Genomic DNA, 27951 nt, shown 5'->3' with positions numbered 1-27951 from the left:
AGCACAATCCAAGTAGGCAGATTTTCAAGGGCATTCACCACCAGGACATGAAAGCTGCTGAGATAAGAAACTTTCTGCCTAATTTTGCTGTGCCAGAGCCCTGGGAAGGGAAGGACAGAGAGGTGCAGGAGGAAGAGCTATTCCTGCCAGAGCAGCAGGAACAGCACTGGCCTCCCATCACAGCTCCTGTGGCACAGCCGGGCCACAGCCGCTCTTCCTCGAGGTGGGGGGGAACTTGAGGTGTGCCCACCTTGATGAGCTGGGCTGGGCAAGGACCCCCTTTCAGAGCAGCAGTGTGTGTGCAGTGGTGCCTCGCATGGCCTGCGGAGAAGACGGGGAGATGTGTGCTAGCCGTGGCTGTGAGAAGTTGTGCCAGGTGCCCTGGCCATGCCCTGCTCTCCAGGACAGGTTTGTTGCAGAGGAGCTTCGTGGGGTGGAGTAAACTTTGGTCTCCAGATATCCTGGAGCCACCTCCTGGGGATAACGACCGAGATATTGAACTCAGTCCAAGTGTTGCAGCCAATGATGCTAAGAAGCGCCGCAGCACTTTGAACCGACAGGAGTTTCCTTAGCATTAGAGGCTTTGTGTCCGGACATAGTGCTTTGCTGTCAGGCTGCTGAGAGGTGATAAAAGCACAGATAAGGCCAGGTCACTCACTGCCAGGGTGGAAGAGCATCCTGGCCAACCTGAGAGGAGAGAGATCGTTCCTCCCCGAGCAGGGTAAGGGCACTCCTGCACTGATTGTCACTGGCCACATTCTCCAGGAGAAGGTGCCAGCCCAAATTTCTGCAGATTCTTCTTCCACTCCTCAGCCTCACTACCGTTTCCCTTGGAGTCCGTTTCAGATGCCCACTCCTCGTCCAGCAACGAATTCAGCCTCATCCAGGCTGCATCCGTGGCAGCGATACAGCAAAAAGGTGCCACTTCTCTGGAACGAGGTGGCATCGCAGCACCCAGGGTGCCGTGCACAGCTCTCGCTAACGAGCCCTTCCTTCCCAGCACACCTCGGAGAAGGGGAACCTTTGCTTTCCTGGGGGGGGGGGGGCAAGTGACCTGCAGAGAGCAGAAGGGGCTGCAGCAGCATTAGGGCTGTGCACGCCAGCCCGCTTTACCGAAACAGGCAGCGGGCTGGCTGCCTCCAAAGGCTCCAGATGTCCCTCGGCCTCCCGGGGAACGTGGACCTGACTTCAGGCAGCTGCCTGCCCGGCCGTCCCTCCGCCGCCAGCAGCTTCAAGCCGGCAGGACAGCTCAGGCCAGGAGAGGGAGCCGTGGCCCGCGCGCGGCCGCGTAACCCGCCTCCTCCCGGCAGGACCCCGCGAACTGCCAGGGGGACGGGACACCGCGGCAGCCTTCCGCGTTACAAACCCGCCTTTGCTCTCTCACCGCCCGCCGAATCGGCTTCCCTCCTCACGCCCGCGGCTGCTGCCGGTTCCCCGGAGCGACACCCCCACACACACTCCGCGGGGCTCGGGGCCGCGGCACGGTCGGCGGGCGGGGACGGGGACACCCTCCCCGTGCGCGTATCAGCGCGGCCGGCGGGGAAAGGGGCGGCCGGTGAGTGCGGGGCGGGGCGCGGGCCGGGACGAGGAGGAGGAGGAGGAGGAAGAAGAAGAAGAAGAAGAGGAGGAGGAGGAGAAGGAGAAGAAGAAGAAGAAGAAGAAGAGCGAGAGCAGCGAGGAGAGCGCAGCGCGCGGGACGTGGCTGCGCGTGCTCTCCGCGGTCTCAGGTGAGCCGCGGTGCGTGGGGGTGGGAGGGTTACGCGCGTGTTTCTGTGGGCGTGGGGAGGGAGGCGCGGCCCCGAGCCCTGCGCAGGGGGGTCCGGCCCGGCCCGGCCCGGCCGTGAACTTCCCCGCGCTCTGAGGGAAAGTTTCTGGCGTAGGAGCCGGTTTGCAGCCCCGGCGGTGCGCGGGGTGAGGCGCAGCCGGCAGCAGCCCCCGCTCGTCGGCCGGCGGGGAAGGAAGGAAGGAAGGAAGGAAGGGAGGGAAGGAAGAAAGAAAGAAAATGAGACGCCCGGGCGGGAGAGCCCGAGGGGCTGCCGCGGCAGCAGCGCCCGGCGTCTCCCGGACAGAGACGCCTCTGCACGGTGAGAGCGAACGTGCGCGGCCGCCTCCAGCCCCGCCGGGCCGGGGTTAACGGGAGCCAGGGATGGAGCGGGCGCTGTGGTGCCTGTGCTGCTGCCGGAACCGGGGGGCCCCTCCGCTGTCCCTCGGTAAAGGACGCAGCCGGTGCGAAGGCGAGTCTGAGCCGGGCTGCAGGACCGCGGATGCGGTGTCCGCCGCTTCTGCAGCCGGGCTGGCCGTGCCGCCGGTACCCGAAATGCGGAGCGGTTTGCTTAAATTCCCTCCTTTGGGCCAGGGAAATTTGGATATTCCTAGCTAGAGCGCTACATGCATTGATGAATGCAACTTTAATTTTCATCTGCATTGCAAATGCGTGAGCCTCTGATACCTGCTCTCTCCTGCTGTCAAACAGATCTTTGAAATGGAAGGGAGAGAGGAAGGGGTCAGACTTAAGCCACAGCAGGAAAATAAAGTGGAGGAGACACGTCCAAGTAAACAGCCTGAAAGCGATTAGATGCTGGCAGCAAGATCCCTTTTGCTGTGTGCTTGCTGGGGACAACTGCCCCCTTATGTGAAGCATTTTGGGGGGGATGTCTGGATGGAAACCGGTTGCTGGGAATGCTTTCCTGAAAAGGAAGGGGAGGGAAAGAGACCGTTAGGGCTCCAGTGCTTCAGGTGGCCCTTTTCTGTGCCAGTGTCACTTCCCTTCGTTACAGTGCCAGTGCTTGTTCCTCAGTCTGGGCTGGTTGCTCGGAGTGTGTCTGTACAGTGCTTGGCACAATGGGATCCTGGTCTCAGGGCCGTAGGATGTTAGTGTAAACTGGATTATAAATACACTCTCACATGCACGCTCTCTCTTTCCATCCTAGCCTCTGTTTTGTAAATAGCTGGTTATAATGCTCGGATAAAATTCTGTTTTCTTTTACAGATCTTCTTTTCTTATAAAATGATGGCTTTTGTTCCATGCATTTAGCTTTGTTGTCCTAGGAAAGGCTTTTTACTTCTGGATTTGGGAGATTGCAGCAAACTCCTTATCCCTTTAATTACATAGCAAATAATTTTTTTTTTTAAAAAGTACTATTTTCCTGACACTCCATTTTTAACTGTGGCCCCTCTTGTGTAATCAGAACTGTCACTGTACTTACACTTCCATACACAGAAGGATTGTAGGGTATTATTTATTAACTGTGCTGTGGAGAGTCCACATCTCATAACTTAGAGGGCCATTTATAACAGGTTGCTTTTGGCAGCTCCAGAAGATTTACTTGCTGTCTTGTGTTCCTTGCAGGAAGAGCCTCTCTTGTTTGGATGGAGAGCATCACTCCAGCCCAAGGGCTCTCTGGTGGGAGGGCTGGGTGCTGGGAAGGGTCCTGCTTTCTGCTCCCATTGCCTGCCTGGCTGTGGTGAGCAGGGAAGGGCAAGCGGGAGAGGATTACCTTCCTGAAGTAGGTGCAGAGTTGTTCCTGTCACTGGGAACATCCACTCTGTAGGAGCAGTTAAGGATGCAGAATAACGTGGGATGTGGAGAGTAAGGCTGTGAGGACTTGGGGTGGTGGAAGCATGCAGGGCACTGAAATAATCAGGAAACATTAAGCTGAGAAGGTGGGGGGTTCTGCATGGAGGTGAAGCAGAGCTCTTTGGGGTGAGAGGTTAAGTTTCTAACACAGTGCATCTGTGCAAGGTAGAGGGCAGGTCTACACACACATAGCCTTGTGACTTTTTTTCCTTGTCTCTGGATGTAGCTTGAATTCAAAGTGTCTATGTATTACATAGCAAGAGCTGTGCTTGCTCAAGTGTGCCTGGTCCCTCCAGCATGTGTGAAGGAGAGCTTGTGTCTGAACACCTCAGGGCTCTCTCCTTCCAGACCTCTGGGGCTCTGCTCAGGTATCCTGCATCTGAGCATTAGCTAGTGTGAGTTGGGGATGAGTATTGCACAGGTCTGGGCTTGAGCAGGCTCGTACCCTGGGTCAGGTAGTGCTACCCCAAAGCGCCTGGCAGGACGCATAGGTAACAGTGACTTCATAGGGTTGCGAGAGCAGTGTGGTAGGAGGTTGGATGGTGCCTGGGAATGTGGAGGTATGGGAAATGCCTCCTTGCTGGCCCTGGTGCTGTAATTTAATGCTCTGAAGTATGCATATAGGAAGGAGGAGGCAGAGAGAGTTTGTCCCAGCTTTATTCCTTCAAGACCTGCATGTGCCAGATGCCAGCACTAGGGAAGAAGCATTTCACTCCTTCAGAATAAGAGGCCAGAACATGTTCTTTTATTCCTTCTTCTCACTTATTGTTATGTTTGGATTTTTATGTTAGTTATTTTGGCAGGCACATGATTCATATTCCTTTCCCCATCTGTCCCGGGTCCCCTGCTGTTGTCAAATGTCCTCCCATTTCAGCAAGACTCTGACTTGCAAAAACTTGCCACGAAGATAACCCTTGCAGCTGTGGTGTGGGAGACAAGGTGTCCTGGCTTGGCTGTCAGAGCACAGGTTGCATTAGCAAGGTGGACAGTTAGGAAGATTATAATCAGCATGTGAATGCGTTCACATATCTTTGAGCATCTATACTGTCCAGTCTTTCTTTTCATCATATAGCAATGGGGAATGCCTCGGGAATAAAAATAGATATATGGAAAAGCCTACATAAGCTGAAATCTGTGAACAGCGCCACGTTATCTGGGAACTGAAACACTTTCTACAGAGGAGCTCGCAGTTCAGACATTGCCTGCTCTCTGCTCTCCTCTCTCCTCCCCTGCGTTTCTCTTGACACAGCTCATGGATTTCACTGTCCCCATAAGCAGAGCCAAGAGCTGTCTCCTCTGTGCTGCCAGGCTGATGCAGCCTGGCTGGTAGCATCTCTGTACCTGGTGGGAGAGAGCTGGTGCTCCTCTGGCTGTGCGGGGTGGGCCAGATGCAGAGCAGAAGGCAGGCAGAGCTGGCTGGCGTGTTTGCCACGCTTGAGCTGACCCCCTCTTGCACCAGCTCTGCAGCCTGGGTGGAGCTCGGGGAGTGGGTTTCTTTCCCTCCATGGTTTGTAAATGCTTTGTTCTGCTCCGCCATCAGCAGAATGTATGATTGAGGTTTGGTCACTGCTAAACTGGAACAAAACAGCTTCTTCCTTTGGGAAGTATTTCAGGATTTCTCTCCCCCATCCCTCCCAAAGTGTTTTCACAAAGCAGAAGGCTGATCTCACGTTTCTCAGCCACAGTTTTGTTATGTGTAGGGCTTTTGCATGTAACTGAGCCACATGTATGCTCGGAGAGAGTGTAAAAAGGAAACCAGCGTAGGGAAATTAGTTCAAATGGTGCTTATGCTTTTGGGAATTTTGACCTTAGTCAGCGCACTTGCTACCTTCGACCTCAAAGGTCCCATTGAGGCACGTGCAGAGGTCATGATATTCATAAATTCAGAGTCTTAACTGACAGAAAATAAAATATAGAACGTGAATGTACAGGCATACATATTTTGTTATAGGCTTCCTTAAAAATAGTTGCTGGTAAACCAGGATTTCTACTACAAGCAAAGAATGGTATCTTTAGTCAGTCCTTTGTTAATTCAGCAGCTCCCAGTTTCATCAAATGGGGACTGTATCCCCAGGAATTGCTCTGACACAGGTTTCCCCCCGAGTCTGGATGATTATCCAATTACAATTTAAAGAAAATTGCAGCAAGGATAACTGGCTAAAGATAGAAGTCTCTGAGAGTGTTAGGCAAAGAGAAGGGAAGAGTGTGAGAGAGTGAGAGCTTCACTTTCTTGTGTGGGTAAAATGCAGAGAATTATAATGGTCCTTAACTTTTGCGGTGAGTGCAGTCATGGTCCCTGGTGTCGGTGCTGGACCTGCTTGCTTTCCTTCTTTCTTTCCTTCTACTTCTCTCTCTCTCTTTTGTTATCTGCTGACTCCATATTTCACAGAATATATTGAGTTGGAAGGAACCGTAAGGATCATTGAATCCAACTCCCTAAATATTTAAATGAAAAACATTGATTCTTATGGAGTCTTTTTAGATTTACATGTGTTGAAAAAAAGCACCGTTAACTTGAAAGCTGTGTTTGGGGCAGAGAATAAGAGATTGCTGTGAATTCTGGGCTGAGTCAGGGGAGTGGTAGGTGGCTCCTTCTGGGGGCACCAAGGAGGTGCCAGAGAGCCGTTACCTTGGAATTCCCACCCAGAGCAGGGTCATCAAAAGCTACCAGCTCTCTCTAGGTGTCCACAGGAGGAGACCGCATTGTCATGCGTGGAAGGAGAACTAGATGGTCATGCGCTCCCATCCCAGATATTGGGACCCCTGGGCTGGCATGGAAGAGTATCCAGTTGATGCAGAAGCACTTGAGGCTGCCCTCAAAGCCCTTTGCTCTTCTTTATTGCTAACAGCTGGGTTAGGTGTGGTTGGGCAAGCTTTACCATTTAACCCTTGCAGCTGCGGATCTAGCTCTTGGCTTCAGCCAGTGTGGCTGTGGGTCAGTGGGTTGTCTGGGTGCAAGCTGGGAGCAGTTGCAGCCTGGAAGTACCACGGTAAAAGGCTGGTCGTCAGCTTGGCATGAAGCTCCTTGGACAGTTTTGTTGTGCAACTGAAAGGCAAAGGTACAACATGAATCATGTGCTCGCACAAATACTTTAGAAGCCTCTTCAGCTGTAGTAAGGCATGGTGTTATCAGAATTAGAAGAGGACTTAAAAAAAAGTAAGTCTTAATACCTTTCTGTCTCTTTAACTAGAAAAGCTCCTGTGTGGTTTTTGTGTGGGTTTTGTTTTTTGTTTTGTTTTGTTTTTCTTTTTTTTTCCCTCCTGGTTTTGCTTAATCCCTTGCATGACTGAAATAAAAGTGTAATGGAATATCTTGACTCTTAGGCCTGATGCTGTCCACTCATAAGGATGTGGTATTTTCAGATGTTCAGAGGATGATTCTTATATATTCGATCAACTTGTGTGTAAAAGCTTGCAAAACTGTGACCTAAATGTTTACCCTTAGTGCTGACAGGATGCTGTGGAGCTGTTTAACTATATATTTGTAACATAATATGCTGCTTGGTGAGAAAGATGCATTTTTTTCTTAGAGGAGATTTTTGCCTTTTTTTGCCTTTTTCTGCCTATGATTTATAGTTATAATAGCCTTTCTTTATAGTTTTACCTTTCGTCCTAGATGTAAATAAAGAGCTAATTACAGTTAATCTTAGCGCAAGGCAATGAAATTTTTAAAGAGTGAAAAATAACTCCCATCTGTTAGATTTTTTCAGTAGTGTTTTGGGGCTTGCCTCCTTCTCGGAAGGAAGCCAAAACTTATCTTGCTCAATTTAAAGTTTTCCTTGCAATATTTAAACTGGATTTTTAATCATTTAAAAAACAAACAGAAATTGAAATAGCTTTTCAAATTATGTTTGGTCATGTTCTTAACGTGCTGGTTGCTAAAACCCGAACAGCTTTCTCGTATTCCTACTGAAAGGAGTTGAAATCCCACTACCAAATTCTATAGGAAAGCGTTCGAGACCTTATTCTGGAAAAGCATCTATTTTTCATAGTAGTATATTGCATTTCCGTGTTTCCTGCCTGCTGGGGCTCCATGTGCCCTGCCAACCAGCCCCAAAATGACTTGTTCCAAGGGAACTGCTGCTTAAGTAGTTACTATTTAAGACAGACACAAGCCCCAAGTTTTCTGTGGTGGGTATGTGGTACATTTAGCCCCATCAGCTCCAGCGACTGCTGAGCTCAGGGAATTAATCTATACTTTGCACTCGTATGTTATCTTTCATCTCAGCATCTTTAAGCACTTTAGAGACATTAAGATGCACAGCTGTGGTGTGAGGTGGGGAGAGGCTGTTATAAAAGTGGCTAGGGAAACAGAGGCACGGATTTCAGAAGGCTCTACTAATGTGCTCAGTTCAGGGGACAGCCGTTTATAAGCTCTCCGACGCCTGATTATCAGGGAGGCACTGCAATTTTTCATGCATTACAATTGATGGTTGATGCCTCTGTAGGTTTCACGTAGATTAACTAGAAGCTCCTATTGCTACCCTAAACTGGTAGACTGTTTTAAAATCTGAACCTCAGACTTACAGGAGCATAGTAAATGGCAGTGTCAGGAGCCCAAATTTCTAGGTTGTTTTTTTCTTTTTTTTTTTTTTTCTGAGGTTAGCCCTATTGCAAAAAGCAAATCTTGCAAGAAACCAAAAGTAAAACAACCTCACCTCCATCCTACCACAGTAACATCCAGGGCCCCACCTACATAAATTTATCAGCAATCTGTTGATTCAAAGCTCTGGGATCTGTAGAAAATACTTATTCTGACAGTGAGCCGTACAAAATCACTCTAATACAAATAATTGGATTTGTTCTGTTGAAAAATAACTGCCTCCCCCCCTCTTCCTTCAAGCACAGACAACTCCTAGCCCTTGTTTATAAGGAGGGATCGGGATAAAGGGAGGAGGATGTATATGTTGCTGCCCAGTGTGATAATGCTGGCAGGCTGTGAAGGGCTTGTAGGACACCCACCCTCTTTGAATGAGCACAGATGTGCTACTGGATCCCAAAATGCGTTGCTCTAGCAACTTGTGCTGGTTGCAGTTGAGCCAGACAGGGCTGATGTGCTGGGGTGACTGAAGGACGTGGCAAAACTCAGACTCCGCTGGAGTGATGTCCCCGTGGGCTGGGTTGTCTTTCCCCCCTCATCCATTCTCCTGCAAAAATAGCTGCAGCTTCAGTGTATTTACCTTTCTCCATCTTCCTTGTTCTCTCTCATGTTGCTACGTGGACTGTAGGGACACTTGGTTTAATTCTGGCTGCCTGGAAGGCGGCGCACACGCAGACACCCCTGACCCAAGGCTATGGAGAGGTGGAAATGCTTTTCTCCAGGCTTATTGTGTCCTCCTCCCGTTGCACAGGGGAGCTGCATCTCAGCATTTCAGCCCTGCTGAATAGCCCTGGGTTGTGGCTACCCTAGAAGGCAATGTTTTCCCCTTTCTAAGCTTTTTTTTTTCCCCCCTTGCCTGCCAGGTGTGATGACTCTGTAGTCATTGACAAGAAGTGTCAAAGAGCAAGAGGGAAACTCAACCTGACTTTCTAAAGATACTCAGTGATTGCTTCCTCTCAATGCAAAGAGGTGAGCCAGCCCAGGGCTAGGGTCAGTGCAGACTTGAGAATATGAAGGCATCCACTTGCTGGCCTTGAAAGTGCTCAGAAATGAAAATTTTGGAGACTTTTCTGATTTTTGGCCCTTTGCAGTAGGATTTTAACACATAGCGGTATTTCCTCCTGTCGCTGCTCCTTGTAGCCTTTGGAAATGTCAGCAGCGCATATATTGCCTTTTGTTTGTCATTCAGCTGGAGAAATGAATTCATTGCCCTCGTGAGATCAATCATATTCTCCCCAAATAATTAATATTGATGACAATCACAGCATACTGCTGCCTGCAGCTCACTCTCAGCCTTCCCACTGTGTAGGTGCTGTGGGTCACAGAGCAGACCTTCTCGCAGGAGGCTCTGGACTTGGAAATTCAGGGTGCTGTTGTTTGAAGGTTGAATTTAGAGCTGCACTGATGGGGTCAGTGCAGGCAGAGCCTTCCATGTGATGGCGCAACCTAATATTTGCAGAAGGAAATGTTAGAGACGTGGGGAGCGAATGCAATACACACGGGAAGGATTGTCTCGCTGTTTCTTTTCCTCTTTTGTTTCTGTCTGTGCCCAAGTTTTTTCCAGTCCCCTTTGCAGAATGCAGCTGTACTGTGCTGACCAGGAAAAGGGGCAGGTGTGCAAAAGAAAATTGCTCTGATAGTCACCAGGAGGACCAAGTGGGTGGGTTGGGAATGTGGAGACCCGTGGGAAGGCCAGAAGGACCTCCGGAGAACTGCTTGTATGTGGGGTGGTGTCCTGGGAGAGGCAGGTAGCTCCTGGGCTTTCAGTGCCTCTGCTATTCCTTTTTCTATTGCTTTAAACTCTGCTGTGGGTTGATGTGTAAAGCACACTTACAGAGCAGCCTGTCTGAGCTGGAGGAGAGAGAATGAAGCATCTTCCTGTCTTATTCTTGTTTGCTTTTTCTCATAAGGCTAAATGTGATTAAATTAACATGATTAATATAAGTGCCAGGTGTGGAAACACTGTATGGCCCAATCTTGAAAAAAAAAAAAAAAAAACCAAAAAACCCTCAGCTGTCTTGCTTTTATCCTTGAATATGTTGCACAGGGAATTCCTGGAGTCACTTGAGAAGATCCTCCTCTTACACTGCAGGGAGAGTTGGAGATCAGGTCTTCACCACTGGCAGCAGCCTGGGTAAACCTGCCAGCAGTGCTGGAGAATTGCAGTCTGCCTGGGGATTTTGTGGCGATGGCACAGTAAAAGATGCTTGGAAAGGGGAGTGAAACACGATGATGTTGTGCTCTGGAGCATGGTGGTGCTTGGAGGCTTTTTGCCTGCTGTGTCCCTCTCTGGGGGAACAAAAAGGGGAAGATGTTGGCTGAATATAGAGAAGCCATCCTGGGAATCTGGTCTGCAAGCACTCAGGGCTATAAGGGGAGGAGATGAAGTGAAAGAGCAGGTATGTAGCTGGCAGCAAGGGCTTGTACTTAAGAAAAGAAACTCTTGGAGCATTTTTTGAGACTGAGAGCCCATTGCAGCTAGTGCTCAGCAGGGCTGGGTGCAGCCCCCGTTGTGACACTGGGGACGCGCAGTGGAGCTGCAGAGCACCGGCTGTGCCAGGCTGGGCTTGCGAGGAGGCGACTCTCCTGGGAAAGCTGCTCTGGTGTTCAAGAGTCCCAGGCTGGTCCTGCGAAAGGCAGTCAGCCCAGGCGATAAACCTACTCACGTCTGCACTGTATTCTCTGGCTTTAGAGACTTGGGCTGAGCTACCTGGGGGTTGCTGCTGTGCAATCTGTTGCGCAGTGTGGCCATGCTGCTACGTGTTCAGGGACAGTGCAAGAACCTCATAGAGAAGGCAGTGGAGTTGCTTACATCAAAAAGCTATTAAAAAGGTCAGGAGGCAGAATGTATAAATTAAATGCTCATTCTTAGATGTCTCCAGGTGCTCCACGAGAGCTAATCAGGACTGTTCCAGTGAGGGAGGGATCTCACTCTGGTTTCCTTAAGTCTCCTCAGATTTTTAAGCCATGTTGGTTGCGGATTTCTTTTTTTCTGTGCAAAGATTAGTTTGTCGGTTTATTTTCCGGTAGCGCAATACGTGGGTATTTCTCAGAGCTCTCCTTTCACTATAACGTCGCTGTCCAAAATAGAAGCATTGTGTCTGGCTTCATGGAAGGTCTCAGCTCTCTTTGAAGCTCTGTTGGAAGCTTTTCATTCCCTGGCTATTCAGACTTAAAAAATAGACTATCTTGGCTGGATACCTTTTGCTTGAGCACAGAAGTGCTCTTGTAGATTGGTGTTTGAACTGCTCGGTGGCCAGCGTGTATGTGTTTGTAATCCATGCTGTTTGATTTCATAGCTGTGGCTCAACCTGCCCCTCTTCAGCCCACTCCACAGATCTCTCGGTGATAGTCCCAGCTGTTTATTTGTCTTGTCCAGGTGTGCATATATTTTAGAGAGATGACAGATTTAGTTAGTTTATTTTAAATGTATGAAATGCAGTGTGCTCTGCCTGCTAAACAGCTGCCAGGGTATAATCAGCAGCACCCTGGGCTCCAGCAGAGCAGTGTGCAAGATCGGTAGCATTTTTTGCTTTGCCAAGCCCTGAGAGGACCCCAGGAGAACTGAAAAGGGAAGAAAGGGATGCTGACTTTCTTCAGATATATTTTCAAGCCCCCAGAATTCTCGCCTTGTGTCTAGATTGCACTTTTTTCCTTTTTTATTGAGGGGGAAAAATAGCTTCTTCCTCTGAATTCTGGTTATTAGTGTTAAATCTGTTGTGAGCCAAAAGGATGCCAGGAGATGGTATCTCAATGCCAATAGCCAGTCACAAATTCCCTGCCTGGCAATTGCCTCTGTATCCCAAACATGGGCACCGGCAGAGGCAAATCTTGCAACACCAAGGAAGCTTTCAGAAATGACTTGCTGTAAATGAATGTCTCTCCGCTTTTCCCCGAGCCTCTGAGCTCAAAGTGGGGCTGCTGCCCGCTCTGCCCATGGGAGCGCTTTGAAGGTCAGCTTTGGTCCTGCAGTTTGCGCTGCTGCATTGAAGGAGAAATAGCTTGGGACCACCTCCTGGGGTGACACACTGTGGAGTCTGTCCATCCTCGTGTTGGGGATTAAGTAAAAAGTAATCATTAAAAAGCCAGCAGCCCTTAGCATGGGTGTGCGGTGCAGGAGGCCAGGGAGAGGCGGTGGTGGTGGGTGACGGGCAAATGGAGCCACCTCAGCCGCCTCGTACCGTGTCCTCAGCTGGCAAAGAGCTGGCTGAGCCACTGCCCAAGAAGATTGTTTCTAGGTTTTCTTGGGTTTATTTTGGTGGTGGTGCTGTGGGTTTTTTGGGTTTTTTCTTTCTTTTTTTCCCCGGGGTACTTGGTAGACCTGGGTGTAAAGCTGTGCGTGAGCACTGTAGCTCCCCAGCGCGGGGAGCCGGTGCTTCCAGGTCCTGTGTGACAGTGGCCAGCTCTGGCCAAGGAAGACAGAAGATGCTTTGTGCTTTGTGGTAGTGATGGGGGAGACCTCTCACCAGGGCAGCTTTCCATCTGATTCCCACTAGTTTAATCCCCCCCAGCAAAATAAGCATTTGCTGTGATGCTAGCTAGTGAAAAAGTTTCAGTTTTCTCCTCAAATCTTAATGTTTCCTTTGTTTCTGATGATATAAAGTGCTTTTAGAATACAAACATTTCAGAACAAAATCCTTTCAGCAGGCCCTGTTGTCAGGCATGCGATAGCCTGGTGAGTGCAGCTACCCCAGGAAAAGTGGGACTTCAGCAGCGATCTGCCTTGGATGTGTCACCGTCAGATGCGCTGACTGGGTCACACTGACCGCTCCTGCGGTATCCCTGACTGCCGGCCAGGCTTCAGCCCCGGCTGATTCCTGCTGAAATGTGCCTGGCTGTTAAGAAGCTGCTGCCAAGACAAATTGGGCTCTCTGCCCTTGGGAGAGATGCAAATGTTTTTCTGAGGACAGCGTTGGGGGCCCTGTGTTGGTCAGCGTGCCTGCGTTTGAAGTGATGAGTGTGGCATAGCGTGCACAAGAGCAGGGAAAGTGCTCTGAGCTGCTCGTGGTGTTCATCATCAAACTGCCGCCGATTTCCTCCCCATTCTGTTCCTGGAAGCTGTCTGGGAAGGAAAATTTTAGTGAATGTGCTCATTCCTCCTGGGGAGAAAAGGCTGGACTTCTGAGACCCATCGCCTGTCTTTGTACCCGCATCTCCAGAGGTCTCAGTGTAACGTTAGGCTCCGTGGGAGGGCTGGCCGCAGGACCGGGCAGCTCGCCGCAGGAGTGGCCGTGCTTGGGGCAGGGTGCGAGGGGAAACGCTGGCGCCGCAGTAAAGGGCGATGTCGCGCAATGCCCAGATGGCCTCCGGAGGAGAGGCAGTCGGAGAGACTGCGCAAATCCTGGCTAAGTGGCACCAAGAAGGCTTATGCTACAGTAATTCCCCCCTTTGTCTGACTTACTCCTGCACATACTGAAAAGCAAAAGTGTTTCCTGGAGGGCTACAGGGCCTTTTCCCACTTTCCATTAGTGTTTTTGCTAGTACTTCTCTGCAGCTGCTTTTGCAGGCTGCCCTTTGTCTGCCTTTTGGATTCTTTGAATTTACTTGGACTGTACGTCTATTTTCCCCATAAGAAAACCCAGCAAACTCATCGAGCAGCCTTCTCCAGCGGTGCTGTGTGATGATGCAGGGACCAAGGGCTCGTGGGAGCAGAGGAGCTGTGCCCCTCTCCTCAGCACCAGCCCTGCTCTGCAGCCCACCGACCTTCAGCCCCAAGTCTGCATGGTATAGAAGCAAAGCATCTCCTAAGCTAGCCCACCCTGGTTTTTGCTAGCCCTCCTGTGTCTGCCTGCCTTTTCCTGGGGCCAGTCTTGTGCTCTCAAATGCTTTTTGACTCAGAGAAGCTTGGGAAGGAATTACAGAAAGAAAATAATATGTAAAATCTGCTCTGGCCGGTGTTATTTTTTTCCTCTTTCTGAAATCACTTTATTTTAAATGCCCTTTCAGCCAGAGCACTTAGTGGTAAGGTTTTGAAGGGTGCTTTTGTTCTGCGTGCCACAGTGTGACTTCTCAGTGAAAAGCAAAAAACCTGTCAGCTCTCCCTAGGTGCCTGTGGTTGGGAGGGACAAAGGCATTTTCTTGGAAAATGCGGCATTGTTCTGTAGAATTGATACAGTGTCTTTGAGAATAGGTGTATGGCAGTTACTTTGAGTGCAGCGCTCTGTTAATTATTTGACATCTGTCTTGGGTTTTATAATTGTTTGGAAAGCACGTAGGCTTTGTGAGGTCCGTGCTGCTAAAGGCAGGAGTGAACGATTCCTTGCCTAGGTCTGTTTGGGAAGGGTGTTTTTATTAAAATGTGTTTTATATGAAAATATTAATGCTTTCTCTAGCATAAAGGCCGCTTCTGGCTAGTATCATATGAAAAACGAAGCCTTTCCACCACCTCTGCTTTTAAGAACAGGACATACTTCCATGACTTTGTTCTCCCACCCCACTTTTCTTTGCTCCCCAGTAGACAGAAGGTGAAAGTTTGAGGAAGAAAATGGTCAGGAACAAAAAGGAAACAATTTCTGATTTAAAACAAAATTAATATTTCAAGAAACAAAATGAATATTTCAAGTAAGTTCCTTAAAAAAAAAAATATTCTAGCAACAGCAGTGATGGATTGTTTTCCCCAACCACTCTATGAATGACTATTATTAGAATGTTAATTTATGGAGACATTAAGAACACCTCAGAGTATATTGGCCTCGTGAGGAGTTCCTGGAGTGCTGAGGATATATCGGAGCTCTCCAGCCTTCTTCTGGCTGCTCCGATTGCCTGCTTTCTAGCTGTGGTGTGATTTCTGAGAAGCTATGTTGTTCTGCCCACTGATTTATGCCTGGCTCCCTTTAGTGCTTGCTTTTTTTTATTTGCTTGTGTACTAGAAGTGAGGTCTGACCTCTTTGGGTGGATGCAGTTGGGTGACGCCCTCCGTCGCAGCCTGGGGTTGGCACTCTCTGACCTTTGGCTCCAGCCGGAGGTGCTGGTGTTTCAGCACAGCGGTACCGGATTGTGCAAGGAGCTAATCAGGCAGCAATTGCATCATATACAGGCAAAATGGCAACATGCTTTCTGATGTCACGAAACAAAGAAGCGAGTTGCTAGAAAAAGGCTGTGAAAACTCTTCCATTCCTGGCAAGACCAGGGTGGGTTGTAGTCCTGTGGCGTCAGGTTCCTACAGCATTGCAAAACCCACCCTTTCTGCAACTGAATGGGTGCAATGCTCTTTCCCTGATGTCACTGGCAGAGTCATGTTATTCTCCCTGGGGAGAAGTGATGACATTGTGTGACCACCGGACTGTTGTGGAAATATCTTTCTCTTTGGCGTATATCACAGACCTGGGGCCATTTAAAGCAAAGCATCACAGTGCTAGCAGCGCTGGTACGTAAGAATTGGTCCCCGTGCTGGGTTAGTAGTACAAATCATCAAATTCTGTGGCATTTATTGAACTTTTTGGAATAATCATATGCCACAGGAAAGGAGCTGGACTGCAGAAGTCATCCTGCCATACAGTCCCCTCTTCTTTTATCTTTTTCTTCATTGTGTGTGTTTGAGCTCTCCAATTCTTTAGCAAAGCAGGAGAATCCTCTTCCTTCATCTCAGCTGGCAAATGCCAGCATGGTCAGGGCAACCAGGAGGTTGTGATGACCCCCTTGACTCTGTGCGTGTGCCTTCCACGGCCCTTTGTATTTTGTATAGTGTGAGAGCAGCCAAGGCTGTGGTCAGCTGAGTCCCATTCCTGTAATGGAGAAATTGGTGTAATCTGACAGGTCCGGTGTCCGTCTGCCTCCACTGATAAGATCTCTGGAGAGTCTGGAAAGAACCAGAAGTAAATCACACTGTGCAGGTCTTTGTTTCTTGCTCTACCCAGCTATAAAATCGGAATTTTCCTACTAGCAGGCAGAACGTGGAAATCTTAGATACCTTGCTCGTGGGAACGGAGACCTGGTGGCTCTTTGCTACAGTTGAAAGGAGCATGTTCTTATGAGCATAGTTAATGGCTGTAAATATTAGCTCACTGCAGACTTCATGTATCACGGAGTGAAACGTAGTAGTTTATTTTGGCCTCGGGCCACGTGAATGGCCTTGCTCTAAATGAGAGAAACTCATCCAAAGTCAGTAGTTGTTCCTGCTTGCTTCAGGGCTGAATTCAGTCTGATTTGTGCAAAATACAGGAGAGAATCACTAGAAAATAAGAGGGAGTTAGGACACACTGTGCACTTATCTAATGACAAATTCAGAGGGAACCATGAGGGATCTTTATTATGGGAATGATCCCCCCACTTTTTACACTCCCTCTCTTCCAGCATCTGAATTCCTGAAAGTTCCTAAATTCCCACCAAAAGCACAGCATGTTGGTTCTGTCTGTCCAATCTGATGGCATAAAGATGCTTTATCGTTCTTCAGCATTTCCAAAGGGTAGGAATACTTAATTTTGTTTCCTCCCTATGGAGTCTTCTGAAGTGACATTGGGAGCTGGTTGCAGACAGCAGTAGAGAAGGGTTTGATTAGCAGCTGGCATTTCAGTTTGGATGAAGGAGGTAGGGGACAACCAGCCCTCTCAGCTGAACCCCAAGGAAGAAAACTCACCTTCTTCCCAGCTTCTTGCCCGTTTCTAAAGGCCTTATGTATTCTGAGGCAGTCTGCAGCCCTTTGCATGGACTGTGCAGGGAAGAGCAGGCTTGCTCCGGATTTCCTTTGTGTCCTCAAGATGAGCCCAGCAGAGGGAAAGCATCGTACAAAGGCTTTTCAGATGCCAGCATTGAAAAGGAAGGATTCAATATCCGCTGCTGGATTTTGAGTAGTACAGTTCACACATCCCATTCTTGTTAATATCTGCAATCTGTGCAATCTTAGGTGCTCTCTGCTTATGCTCGAAGCCCTTCTGCGTAATACATATATTATGGACAGGTTTATGAGGGGCATGTTTCGGGGAGCTCTGTGGCTTCTCTCCCCATCCTTTTAGCCCACCCTGATGGAGCAGATTTCCCTGTCATCTCATGAACGCGCTCCTGACAGTATCACCATGCTCATTACCGCATCTGCCTGGCGGAGCTGAGATGCTTTGATGAAGTTCACCCTTTTAACCATCTCTTCTCCCTTTGTGATCTGACAGCACCCAGGAATATCAAACGCAACCTTCGCCCCAATAATGAGAGCATCTAGTAAACGTCAGCTTCTGTGACGACCAGCTTACAAGTTGCATCCTGGAAAACCTAGAAACGCAGGGAAATTTAATTCTAGTGCGTGAACAGCTCTGAGAGCTGAACGCCAGCTACGGGAGCAGGTGGCAAGTGAAACTCTGGCAGTGTACATTTATCTCAAATTACAGGAAATTGTGCTCCGTAGCAGGAACGGAGAAGTCTGAGATTTGTTTTTTGCCTATCAGTGCTGCTTTGAAAGTATAAACCTTTGTTCAGATCATATCCGAAAAGCGTACAAACCTGGCACTCGGTTACTCCTGCGAGGTGGCTGTGCCAAGGAGGGTTTGGCTGGAAAGAGCTGGTGGAGCCCTGTCCTGCCTTGACCTGCCCGCAGAGCGGGGTGAAGCGGTCAGGACTCTGGCAGCCCCTTCGCAGGTCACCAGCAGAGCTAGCGAATTCGGACTGCACCGGCATGGTTGTCACGCCGAACTGTCAGATGCGTGTTCAGTGCAAGTGTGCTTCAGCCACCACTCACCATCGCGAGTGCTTTCTGCTCTCGTTCTTAGAAACGAGCAGAATGAGGTCTTGGCGAAGGACATGGATGTTTTGGGAGTCAAAGCTTGGGATTCTGTGATTTCTAGCCTACCTTACTGCTTGTGCTCACGGACATAGACTATTCCATTGACTTAAGTCAATGAACTCAGCTGTTCTCTTCTGAGCCATCACCTACCAGGCTTGGAGAGCTCATGCAGGTGCTCGCAGGCAGGACAGGGCTGACATACAGGTGCTTTTTGTAAGGAATCTTAATGAAATAAATTAAAAAAACCCAAACATACCAGAATTAAAGGATCATTGTGTGGGCAGACGAATAAACACATACATTCAGAGTTAAAAAAATTGTCTGTGGTGATGAAATATTGTAAAATAACCGGAAGCTCTGTGTGTGCTTTGTCTCAGCAGGATGAAGATGGTCAGTGCTTTGCTGGTTACGCTCTGGCTGTGCATGGTCACCCTCGGCAGCGGCTCTGGTAAGGTCATGGCATGTGATGGGTCTGCCCACTTATTACAGGAAGAGCTGATCTGAGGCTGGAGAAAGAAAACTGGCTGCAGTGATTTTTAAGCATTTACAGTATTCCTGAATGAAATGGTCATGTGTAAAATAATTTAGCAAAATGCACGAACGCGGTGTTAGTTCTACGTGGGTATTGTGTACTGCTCGTGTATAGAGGCTACGAGCATGGTGTAAATGGGGGCATTAGCAAACAGCAATAAGCAAAATTCAAGTTGCCCACTTGGTCCATACTGTTATTCCCCTTCTGTGAGGGGTGAAACCAGGGCTTGGCACATGGTGCTGAGTTGTCGTTGAGTTGCAAGCAGGACCTGGTCTTGAACCTGAACTCTGCTGTTCCTGGTTGGATCCGGAGGGGGCTGAAATTCCGGCTCTTGAATTCTGACTCATGCCTCGGCAGCGCAAAGGAGAGGGGAACTTCGAGTAAGAGGAGCTCTCATACCCATCTCACTGAGTCACTTTCCTGACAGGAAATATGTTGTCATGCTCACAGCTCCTCTGGCACACGTTCAGCCCAGCTCTTGTGAACAGGCAGATTGTGTGCGTCTCGGCTCTGGACTTCCTATTTGGGGGTGGAAGGAGACAGCGTGATTTGCAGGAGGCGAGGGGAAAGGGGGAGGGAGGGAAGAACAGGCACTGGCTTTATAGGGGGAAATATTCAGGAAAAAGGGTTGCGCAGGGAGTCCCGTCATGAGCCCTTGCCCCTCTGCAGCACTGGCAAACAAGCAATTATAATACCCTGAGAAGATGAACAACTCCTGTATCGTGGTCTCTTGGACCGTGCCGAGTTATCAGGGCCAGATTCACAACACTCTCCTCAGCAAGGTTCACTGCAGTGCGGGGCTCATTGCAGAGGCTGAAGGCTTGGGAGGCTTTTCTCCTCGGGTTGCCCAAAGGCTGCAGGTATTCACAGCTGGGTGTAGTCATCAGTAAGGGATGTCCCATCCTGGCTAACGGGGCCTGGTGGAAGCGGTGAGCAATGGGGAAACACCAAAAGAGGAAGTAGAAGAGACCTGGGTCATGTATTCGAAGCCCTAGGTAGTAGAAGTGCCTGGGGAAGGAGGGGGACCCAGCAACATGGATTGCTGCTTGCTGGGAAAATCCCCGCTTTGCGTGTGCTTCTGGACGTGCTGTTCTGCTCTCCACCAACGCAATATCCTCCTCCTGCTGAGGCAGCATTACGACACCCCACGTGCAGTCATCTTGGGCTTTTTCAGAAATGGGAGGTAGGTGCAATTTGAATCAGGATTGCCCAGGAAATGTTAGAGCAACTCTAAAAGCTGAGACTGTCAGCTGTGAAATGAGCACCCTGGTGTTTGGGTCACGCAGGCTCATGCCAATTGATCTGGCAGAACCCTCCGTGCATTTCTGTGAGGTATTTAGTGCTTTTTAAATATTCCTCATTTAGCAGAGGTTTCCTGTACAGGGCGCTTAGAGCTGTTGTAGAGTGCTGCAGGAACATAAGTGTCAAAGGGTGATGCATGGGACAGTTAAAATACCTTTCTTCTGCAAATCCACTGTAGTGTATATGTTTAATTTGCTGCAGGTCTGTGGGTGACAGACCCACTGTTCAGTTCAGAGCTCCCTTTTTGTTCCACGGACACCATAAACCACTTTGGGCTGTCAAAATGTCTCTTGTTATTCATGACGGGCTTGGATGGCTGTTTGTACTTGGATGGAGGGGCAGCCGTCTGTGCAGCCCTCTGTTACACTGTGGGGTTTCCTGGGACTGGCACCAAAAGGCAGCTGGAGCTCGTTTCACCCTTGCAAAGTCATAAACACAGACCAGTGTGGGAGAGCGGACGTGATCTGAGAATGTTACGCGGTTTGGGCTCACTTTTTCTGCTCAGAGAGGGGAGCAGAGCGGAGGTTATCCAGAGGGAATGCAGAAGGTCTGTGCGCAGTCTGCAGCTGGCCCAGCGGTCTCCTAACACCAAGCAAGGCCATGGAGATGTGTAGTTCTCACTGGGGAACCTGGCTCCTGGGATATTTAAGGTGTATAACTTGGTAGGGATTTGTCACTTCAGCCAGATCTTTTTCCATGCTTTGCTATAATGTTCACGTGTATGATGTCAGGACCAGCTCTCTCCAGCGCAGGCTGGCCAGGGGCTGGGAAAGGCTGGAGGCAGGGGCAGGAGTCCTGTTGTGGCTTGCTGCCGCTTTTCCCGCCTGCCTCTGTGGCCCTTCCCGGGGCAGCGGTGTGGTCAGCAGCACTCACCAGGCTGCACAAGCCGGGGGTACTGGCTCTGCTGAGTCCCGAGCTCTCTGAGCTTACAGCAGTGATGAAGAGTCAACACTTACTAAATTTCAGCTATAAAACACCAGCACTGCTCCGGCTATAATGCAGACGGCCTTTCCATCTCGTTCAGCCAGTATGGCTGACGGTCTCTGGCAGTGTGTCAGAAAGCTTCAGCATTGTACTTCACCCTGTTTCTTACTGAAGAGACAAATCTGGAAACTTTTTTTTTTCCCCTCCAACAATTTTGCCAACAGCACTGTGGCTCTAAACATCCGTTCTTTGGGCTCTGCTCTTTCTGCTGTGTACGGAGGCTGGTGCTGAAACAAAATAATTTGCTGAAAGGGAGCTGCAAGCTGGAAGGAGAAAGAAATGTGATCTGAGTAGTGTAGAGTAAAAGATGTGGAGTCTAAGACTGAATTTGTGCCTGAGTCTGCTACTCACTCATGCCATATGCAGGGAAAATCTCTTCTGGTCTTGAGAATATACATGATCTGCAGTGCCTGGGTTTGGATTTCTTACTTGTGATCTTTGGGACATTTTTTGCAATGGTACTTGGGGTCTTCTGCTTTCCTTGCCTCATTTCAGCCATCCTTAAAATGGAAATAAGGCTTAGATCTCTGCGCTTGTGTTGTAGGATGCTTAAAGAACCCAGGTGTACGGATATCCAGAGAACAATAGCAAAAACCCGTGAACCCAGTTTTGGTCTTACAATGAGTTCCTTGACATTACTGAATTCATATAAGTATATACTGGCTTAAGAGATGAAAAACCAGTCAGAGAAAGAACATAACAGTCAGTATGAATCTGGAATAATGTTATCTCCTTGCTTTCAAACAAAGCTAGGCTATGTTAGATACTGACGTATTTGGAAGATGTGGCTGTAGTCGTGGTCCTCGTTCCATTTTTCTCTCTCTGCTAACCAGGCTGCTCTCATTCTCCAAGAGCTCCCAGCTTTTGCAGGGCGAGGGCTGGGGAGAGGATCACGGTTAGGAGTGTTGTCTTGGGGAATTAAAGGACTGGGCAAAGCAGAAGAATATTGCTGCCAGGAGAGGAGGAGCAGCCTCTTGCTGATTATCTAAAGGACCCACCTAGTGTGAACAGGGAACTGCTGTGCAGAAATAGCCCTTCGGTGGGAGGAAGCACCGTGTTTGCATAGGAGACTCCTCTGACACCTCCCCTGGGGCTATCAGATGGCCTGCGTGGCAGGATGAGCCCAGGACTGGGGTCAGCTTCTGCCCAGAGCGACACCCCAGCACGGCAGGCGGTGGCTGTAAGGCAGCCAGGAGCCTCTGTCCTGGGAATTTTATTTTGGGCTTTGCTGTTATTTGCTGGATGGTGAACATGTCTCTTACACTCCCCCATACCAGAGGCTCTCTGGCACTGGTTTCGTCCCCTCTGAAGTTGGCTCCAAAGCACCAGACATCACGAGTGCTGCTGGATTCAGGCGGTGGCTGGAGCAGCAAAGGTCTGACTGCTGCGAGCCAGAAACCGAGGTCCGGCTCTGGAGGTCAGAGCTGCCGCCGGCACCGTCGCTCCCGAGTGCCGGTCTGTGCTGCGTGTCTCTCTCGTGCTTAACAGACAGGCAGAGCAGTTACTTGTGGCCAGGGGAAATTTGCAGATTAATAAATTACTGTCTGTAAAACACTTTGAAGATGGAGAGCCCTGCGCAGCTCCTCAGGATTATTACTGTATAGCTCTTATTCTACTGAAGGGGTTCCAGCGGCCTTATTTTCCTTATGATTTGTGACAGCCCCAGAAGCTGAGAAGCTTATTTTAGTGTGTAAAGTCAAAAGAAAAACAGATTAAACTGCATTATTGTTTTCTAAAGAGACTAAATCCCTCCCCCATCATCTTCTCCTGGGATTTCCTGACTTCCTCCTACTCTTCCAATCTTGGCTTCTTGCTGTCCTAATTTAGGACATGATTTTATAACTATCCATACCCGTCTGTGAGTTACTGCTGTTGTAGAAGTTTATGGCACTTGGGGGGATGAAGTTATTCAACACTGAGGGTGTTGAATGGCACATAGCCCTGAAGTGGATGGAGATAAAACCTGCAGAGCTGGCCTGGGTGCAGCCACCAGCCTCGCTCTGTGCCAGCCAGTGTCATGCCCGCCGAGGAGATAAGACCTCACTTCTGCTTCTTGTCAGCTGAGGAAATAGGTTGTGAGGGGCGAGTTTTGTGCAGGTGTCAACGTGATGGGACCCATCTGCGTTGAAGTGCAGAAACGTGTGGAGGAAAACAGCAGCCCATTTTGGGTGTGTTGCTGATGTGATGTTGGACGGTTGCTTTTGCTCCTCTGTGTATCAAATGGGGCATCAGGGAGGGGATTTCAGGGACCTGTCTCCTACCCTCCTTACCCATCATGTCTCCCTGCTGCAGCTGCACAGTTGTGTGCTCGATCTCATATGTTTTATTGCACACGAGTGACTTCTGCGAGGCTTGTAGACCCTTTTTGTAGACCCAGTACATTTTACTGCCTGCGCATTTTTTCAGTTCCCATCCTTGTCCGAGGACAACGGCTGCAGCTGCTTTTTATGCAGACATCTCTGCGGATGTCCATGGTGGGCAGTGCAGCGTTGTTGGCTGTATTTTAAAGCAGGCAACAGAGACCCTGGCTAAGTGCAATAACTAAGCTGCAAGGGTTTAACTAAGCAAGCCTGTGGCAGAGGCAGGAGTTGAACCTGGACCTTGTCAAGTCCCAGCCTGGTGTGCCAGGCACACAGAAGAGCCCCTGCCAGCTTGAGCACAGCTCTATGGTGGTGCTAATCAGGAAAACCTCCTTTTCATGCTGCCTCTCCTACACATGGTTTTGCAATAGGCCATTCCGTTTCCTCTCGCTGTCTCTCCTCCTCCTGTGCCACTCTGCTTTGCTTCACGCAGCAATTTCCTCAATGAAGTGGGATGGAAAGTAGCTATTTGCTCCTTTTTTCCTTCAGGCTTTAAAGCAGTTCATACCCCTACCTTTATCATTTTGATCTCAATTTTTAAAAAAGCCTCCAGGAAAACATGTCAAGCTTGCTAGAGAAAACTGAACACTTTTTTTTCTTTTGGCCCAATTGCTGGAGGTAACCAAAATACTCTGTGCCACATACAGTAAACACAGCTTTATGCACAGATAGGGAGTGAAGGCACGGAGCTCACGGTGGAGGAGTTTTAAGACACGAACAACAACTACCCCTCCCCCCTTTAGATAAGGAAACTTGGAGTTATGAGCTATGGGTTCCATTACAGAATCATCTTTTTTTTTTTTTGGATGTCGTGCCTTGGCTGCTTCCTCTAAAGTCAGCAGAAGTTTACAGGGTCAGCTTTTTTTTGTGAATTTGGCAGAGGGGAAAACCATCACATCCTTCCAGGATCTAAAGTTAACCACAATGTATAGGTGCTTTTAGAAATGATGAGCTGTTCTGCAACAAAGTCCTTTTCCTTTGTTCTTTTTTGGCTGTCCTATCTATTTAATGATAAAAGCACTTGGGGAGAGAATCCATCCTCGTGTCCAGCATCCAGTGGAGACGCTTCCATGGGGGCATCACAGGATAAACATGGTGGGACTTGGGAGAAGCATAAAACCATGTTGCCGGTGCCATTGCAGCAGAACCGTGTGGATGGGGCTTGGCTGTGGGCTGCGTTGGAGCTGCTCACGGGGAGGTTAGTGCCAGGACCAGTTCCACTTACTTCCTCTGCTGGAGGGGCTGTGGGAGGAAGGCAGTGAGGTTATGACAGGCCCTTTTTGATGTGCTTCCACTGGAAGTCAGATTATAAATACCTGCGGAGTTCGTGTGGCTTCCAGGCAAAGCCTCCGTGTGTTGGGCTATGACCAGTTTTTAGGCATTTTCTGACCGCTGGCGCTGCTGCGGAGATAGTGGGAGCAAATGGTGAGAGCCAGCTGATTGTGGCTAGGGCTAACCCAAGTTCTCTGTCATTCCCACCAATTTCAGCGTGTTTGGATCTGTGCCCCTGCTCCTAGCTCAGGGAAGATGTTCTCATTTGTGTTGTTCCGTCCTACCCTCCCTCTGCCGTGTTGTATGGTCAGACGGGATACAGACCTCACGGGCACGCTGCCCTGCCACGCTGCCTTGCTGCTCAGCTGCCGAGCAGAGTACGGGGCCGGGGAGCGTGCTGCTGCGGGGTGGGCTTGTGCAGGATGCGCGTGTGAAAGGGAAAACGCAGACGCAGTGCAAGTGGAAGGCGCGCCCACGCGTGGCTGCTGGCCACAGCTGGTACCTCCTCTGCTCACAGCGCAGCTCCTCCATTCAGCCCGGCTTCCTCTGCTGCCTTCCCACTGACTGCTGAGAGCTTGAAAGAGGGTGGGGGAAAAAAAAAATTTTTAAGGTAGTAATGATTAATTCTTGCTTAATTGCTTTGCGTGACCAGCTTTTTCTGCCTAATTGATGCTGATTCTTGCATCAAGCTAACCACTGGCCTGTCTGCGCTCCCCAGGTGGGGGCTGATTCCTATCAGCTTTGCTTTAAGGTAATGCAGCAGGCACAGCCAAAGAAAGTAGGAAACTGCTGAGATGGTGCAGCCCCATCTGATGCTACTGCTGAAATGGCGTGGGGAAGAGGGGTCTGCCGTGTCATTCAACCAGCAGCATTGATGGCTTTGTGTCCTCGTGTTGCTGCACTGTCCCAGTGTGCCTGCGAGGCGGGCCCTCTCCCAAGATTAGAGACGATTGAGAAGGGAGCATCAATTTGGCAAATGGCAGGGTAATTTGTGCTGGCGTGATAGATGGCCTCTCATAAGGATGGCTCTTTATTATTTCTATACAGAAATTTTAACTAGGGGAAGCCTTTGTCTGTAGCCCCAGGGGAGGGTGAGGGAGGGAAGGGGTGGAGGTGGTGTGGAGCTGGTAGGGTTTTGGTGGTTGAGAATTTTTTTTTAAATGGAGGTACTTAGAATGATTGTGTAGAAATGCCAAACTGTGGCGAAAGTGGGACAGCACTTCTTGATGTGGCCTTACTCTGGTTTTCTCTTTTGATCCACTGGTTAAGCAGTTTGCCTCTTCTTGAAAATCCAGATAATCGCACTGATTTCATCTCTGTTTTGACTGTATGGGTGCTGTAGGTGTATCTCAGAAAGGAGCATTTCAGGTGTGTGTATTCAGAGCTCTATTCCCGAGGGGGTAAATCAGTGTAATAAGTGAAAGGTTAGGAAATGTTTCCAGAAATGTCTGCCTTCACCTTTATGCAGCTGAGCAGCATTGTTAGGGTTTTCTCCCCCCTCTTTTTTTATTTTTCTACTTTGCATTTGGAGGAGCCACGTTCTTCAGCTTCATTTGGCTTCTGAGGCATCTGTTTTGGGATGCCTGATGTTTAAGGTGGTTGTAGCACCAGATTTAGAAACAAGGCAGATCTATTAATCTAATAGAAGGGGTTGTTGTCCCTAATATCAGTAGTAGATATCCCCATGAACAAGGGTTGCAACATACAGTCCAAGCAAGGAAGATATTTGGAGTTACCTTTACCAGTTCATGCAAACTAGTTCCCCGTGTGCATCGGGGAGGAGCAGTTGCACGCCAGCCTGCTCTTATCTTTGTCACAAGGCACATGAACTCAAGATGGGCATCCTTACCCTGACCTTTCTGTCTGCAATTTCTCTTCCATTGCTGGAGGTGGGTGTTTCCTTCTACCATGCAGCCTCCCTCCACCCTGTGCAATCCTCGTCCCTTTTCCCAAGCAGGGCTGTAGAAACAGGACTGTTTCTTGCCTTTTCCCGCATTGTCTGTCACAGGTAGGTATTATGGGTCATAGACTGCCTTGCTGTGTGATTACAGAGCACCCAGCAGTAAGAGGGGTCAGTTGAGGCATCTGCGGTACCCCTCATCGGTAATGAGAAAAGGATGGCTTCTTTCGAAAGTGTTTTGCAGAGGCATTTCTGGGAAGATGCATTTATGGGATGGTGGATTTTTAGAGAATTGTATTGTATCCCTCAGTTTTATGTGTGTAGTGCTCCATTTGCTGCAGCATGGGAGGGACCATGGAGCTGCACATAGCTCCTCCATCTCTTCACTGGTTTCTATTTGTTAGTGAATATCTGAAGTCAGACCATGAATGCTGATCCCACTTGATTTAATCAGGAGCTGCTCTTAACTCCAACAGCTGTTTTGTGCAGGAAACATTTCGAGAGAGAAGAAACTCACTTCCTAGGCTTAGCCAGTGAAAACAAACATGAGTTGCTGCAAATGGGCACAGCACCATAGAAGTCAGTGCTGTTTCTCACAATTAGAACTGGGGTCTTGCATCTTCTTTCTGTAATGCCCCTCAAATATTGCTGTTGGGGTCAGGATATATCTGTGTGTGTGTATGTTTGGGGTTGTTTTTATTTTTCATAATAGGAACTGCTTTATGCCAGTGAGGTTCAGTGTGAAGTCATGCCATTTTTTTCAGGCTATCTCCAGGTTAGACTGACATCCAAGTAGCTGCGTGCTGGCATTAGCAGCAACAGGGTCTGAATATCCAATACAGGTTAAAATAGCGGAAGGGGCACAAAATGTTACTGGGAGCTGTTGGATGCAAAGAAAACTATAGTAATAATGCGAGCATTCCCTCTGCATTCCCACGTGTGCGGGGAGTGCAGCCGGCTGTCTGGGCTTGACCCAGCCGCTGGCATCTGCTGCAAAAGTGCCACCACGGCGGAGGATGTTGTTGGCACAGGGAGAAGAGCCACATCACAGCTGAGGAGGAAGAGGCTCACAAAGGTGTGTGTGAGGGACGCCCTGTAGTCCCTTCGCATGCCTTGTCAGGCAGAGCCCGGCTATCTCAGGCATAAAATGTCCCAAAAAATCAAAAGAGCAGTACTACTGTTGGCATGGCATGGGGAGGAGGGAAGTTGTGTGAAGTGCCACAACTTCTGTCCTCGGTGTTTTAGGCGTGAAGGAGGTCTCGCTCCAGCCATGGTGTTTCTGCCATCTCTGCCATGAGCGATGGGTCGTGGCTTTGCTCCCTGAGCCCTCGGAGCCGTGCTGGGCTGGCTTCGCCCTGGCAGCCAGGAGTCGTCCTTGCCAGTGGGGTGGCAAGCACAGCCTGTGATCTCAAGCCGTATGGCTGCTCCTGTGATCTGTGGTGTAACTGTGCTGCTAATGAGCAGCTATGTGCTGTGTTCGGGGTTCAGCTCGGAGCATGCAGCACCCCAAGGCAGGATGCACGTGGGGAGCCTTAGGACTAGCTGTTTGCTGTGACTGTGTTCCTGAAGTCAGGCGAATTAGCCAGCTCTGAGACAAAATCTTCAGGTACAGCTCTTAAAGAGCAATAACAGTCACCTCTTCCCCAGCCAAGAAGACAAGACCCATACATTGCTTTTGAGTCATCTAGGAAGAAAAAAAATGAAATAGTTTTATT

The 27951-nt window shown here is 49.3% G+C and overlaps 1 protein-coding gene across 5 annotated transcripts in view; it reads left to right on the top strand.

Moving 5' to 3' along the window:
- The first annotated feature begins 1586 nt into the window (after positions 1-1586).
- The window catches only part of IL1RAP (interleukin 1 receptor accessory protein), a 49410-nt gene continuing 23045 nt past the window's right edge, over positions 1587-27951 (top strand). For 2 of the 5 annotated variants that reach the window (XM_054835563.1, XM_054835562.1), the window contains exons 1-2: positions 1587-1727; positions 18267-18334. In XM_054835563.1, the coding sequence (XP_054691538.1) occupies positions 18268-18334 (67 nt within the window). In that variant the 5' untranslated portion in view covers positions 1587-1727; position 18267. Of the gene's footprint in view, positions 1728-1827; positions 2085-18263; positions 18335-27951 lie in introns of those variants that run through there. The other 3 variants (XM_054835559.1, XM_054835560.1, XM_054835561.1) reach the window with 3 other exon arrangements.

Source organism: Grus americana, chromosome 9 (assembly GCF_028858705.1).
Source record: "Grus americana isolate bGruAme1 chromosome 9, bGruAme1.mat, whole genome shotgun sequence".
In the NCBI taxonomy this organism is placed as follows: Eukaryota; Metazoa; Chordata; class Aves; order Gruiformes; family Gruidae; genus Grus; species Grus americana.
Note: the sequence above shows the minus strand (reverse complement) of the source record. Positions and strands in the feature narration are given on the sequence as shown.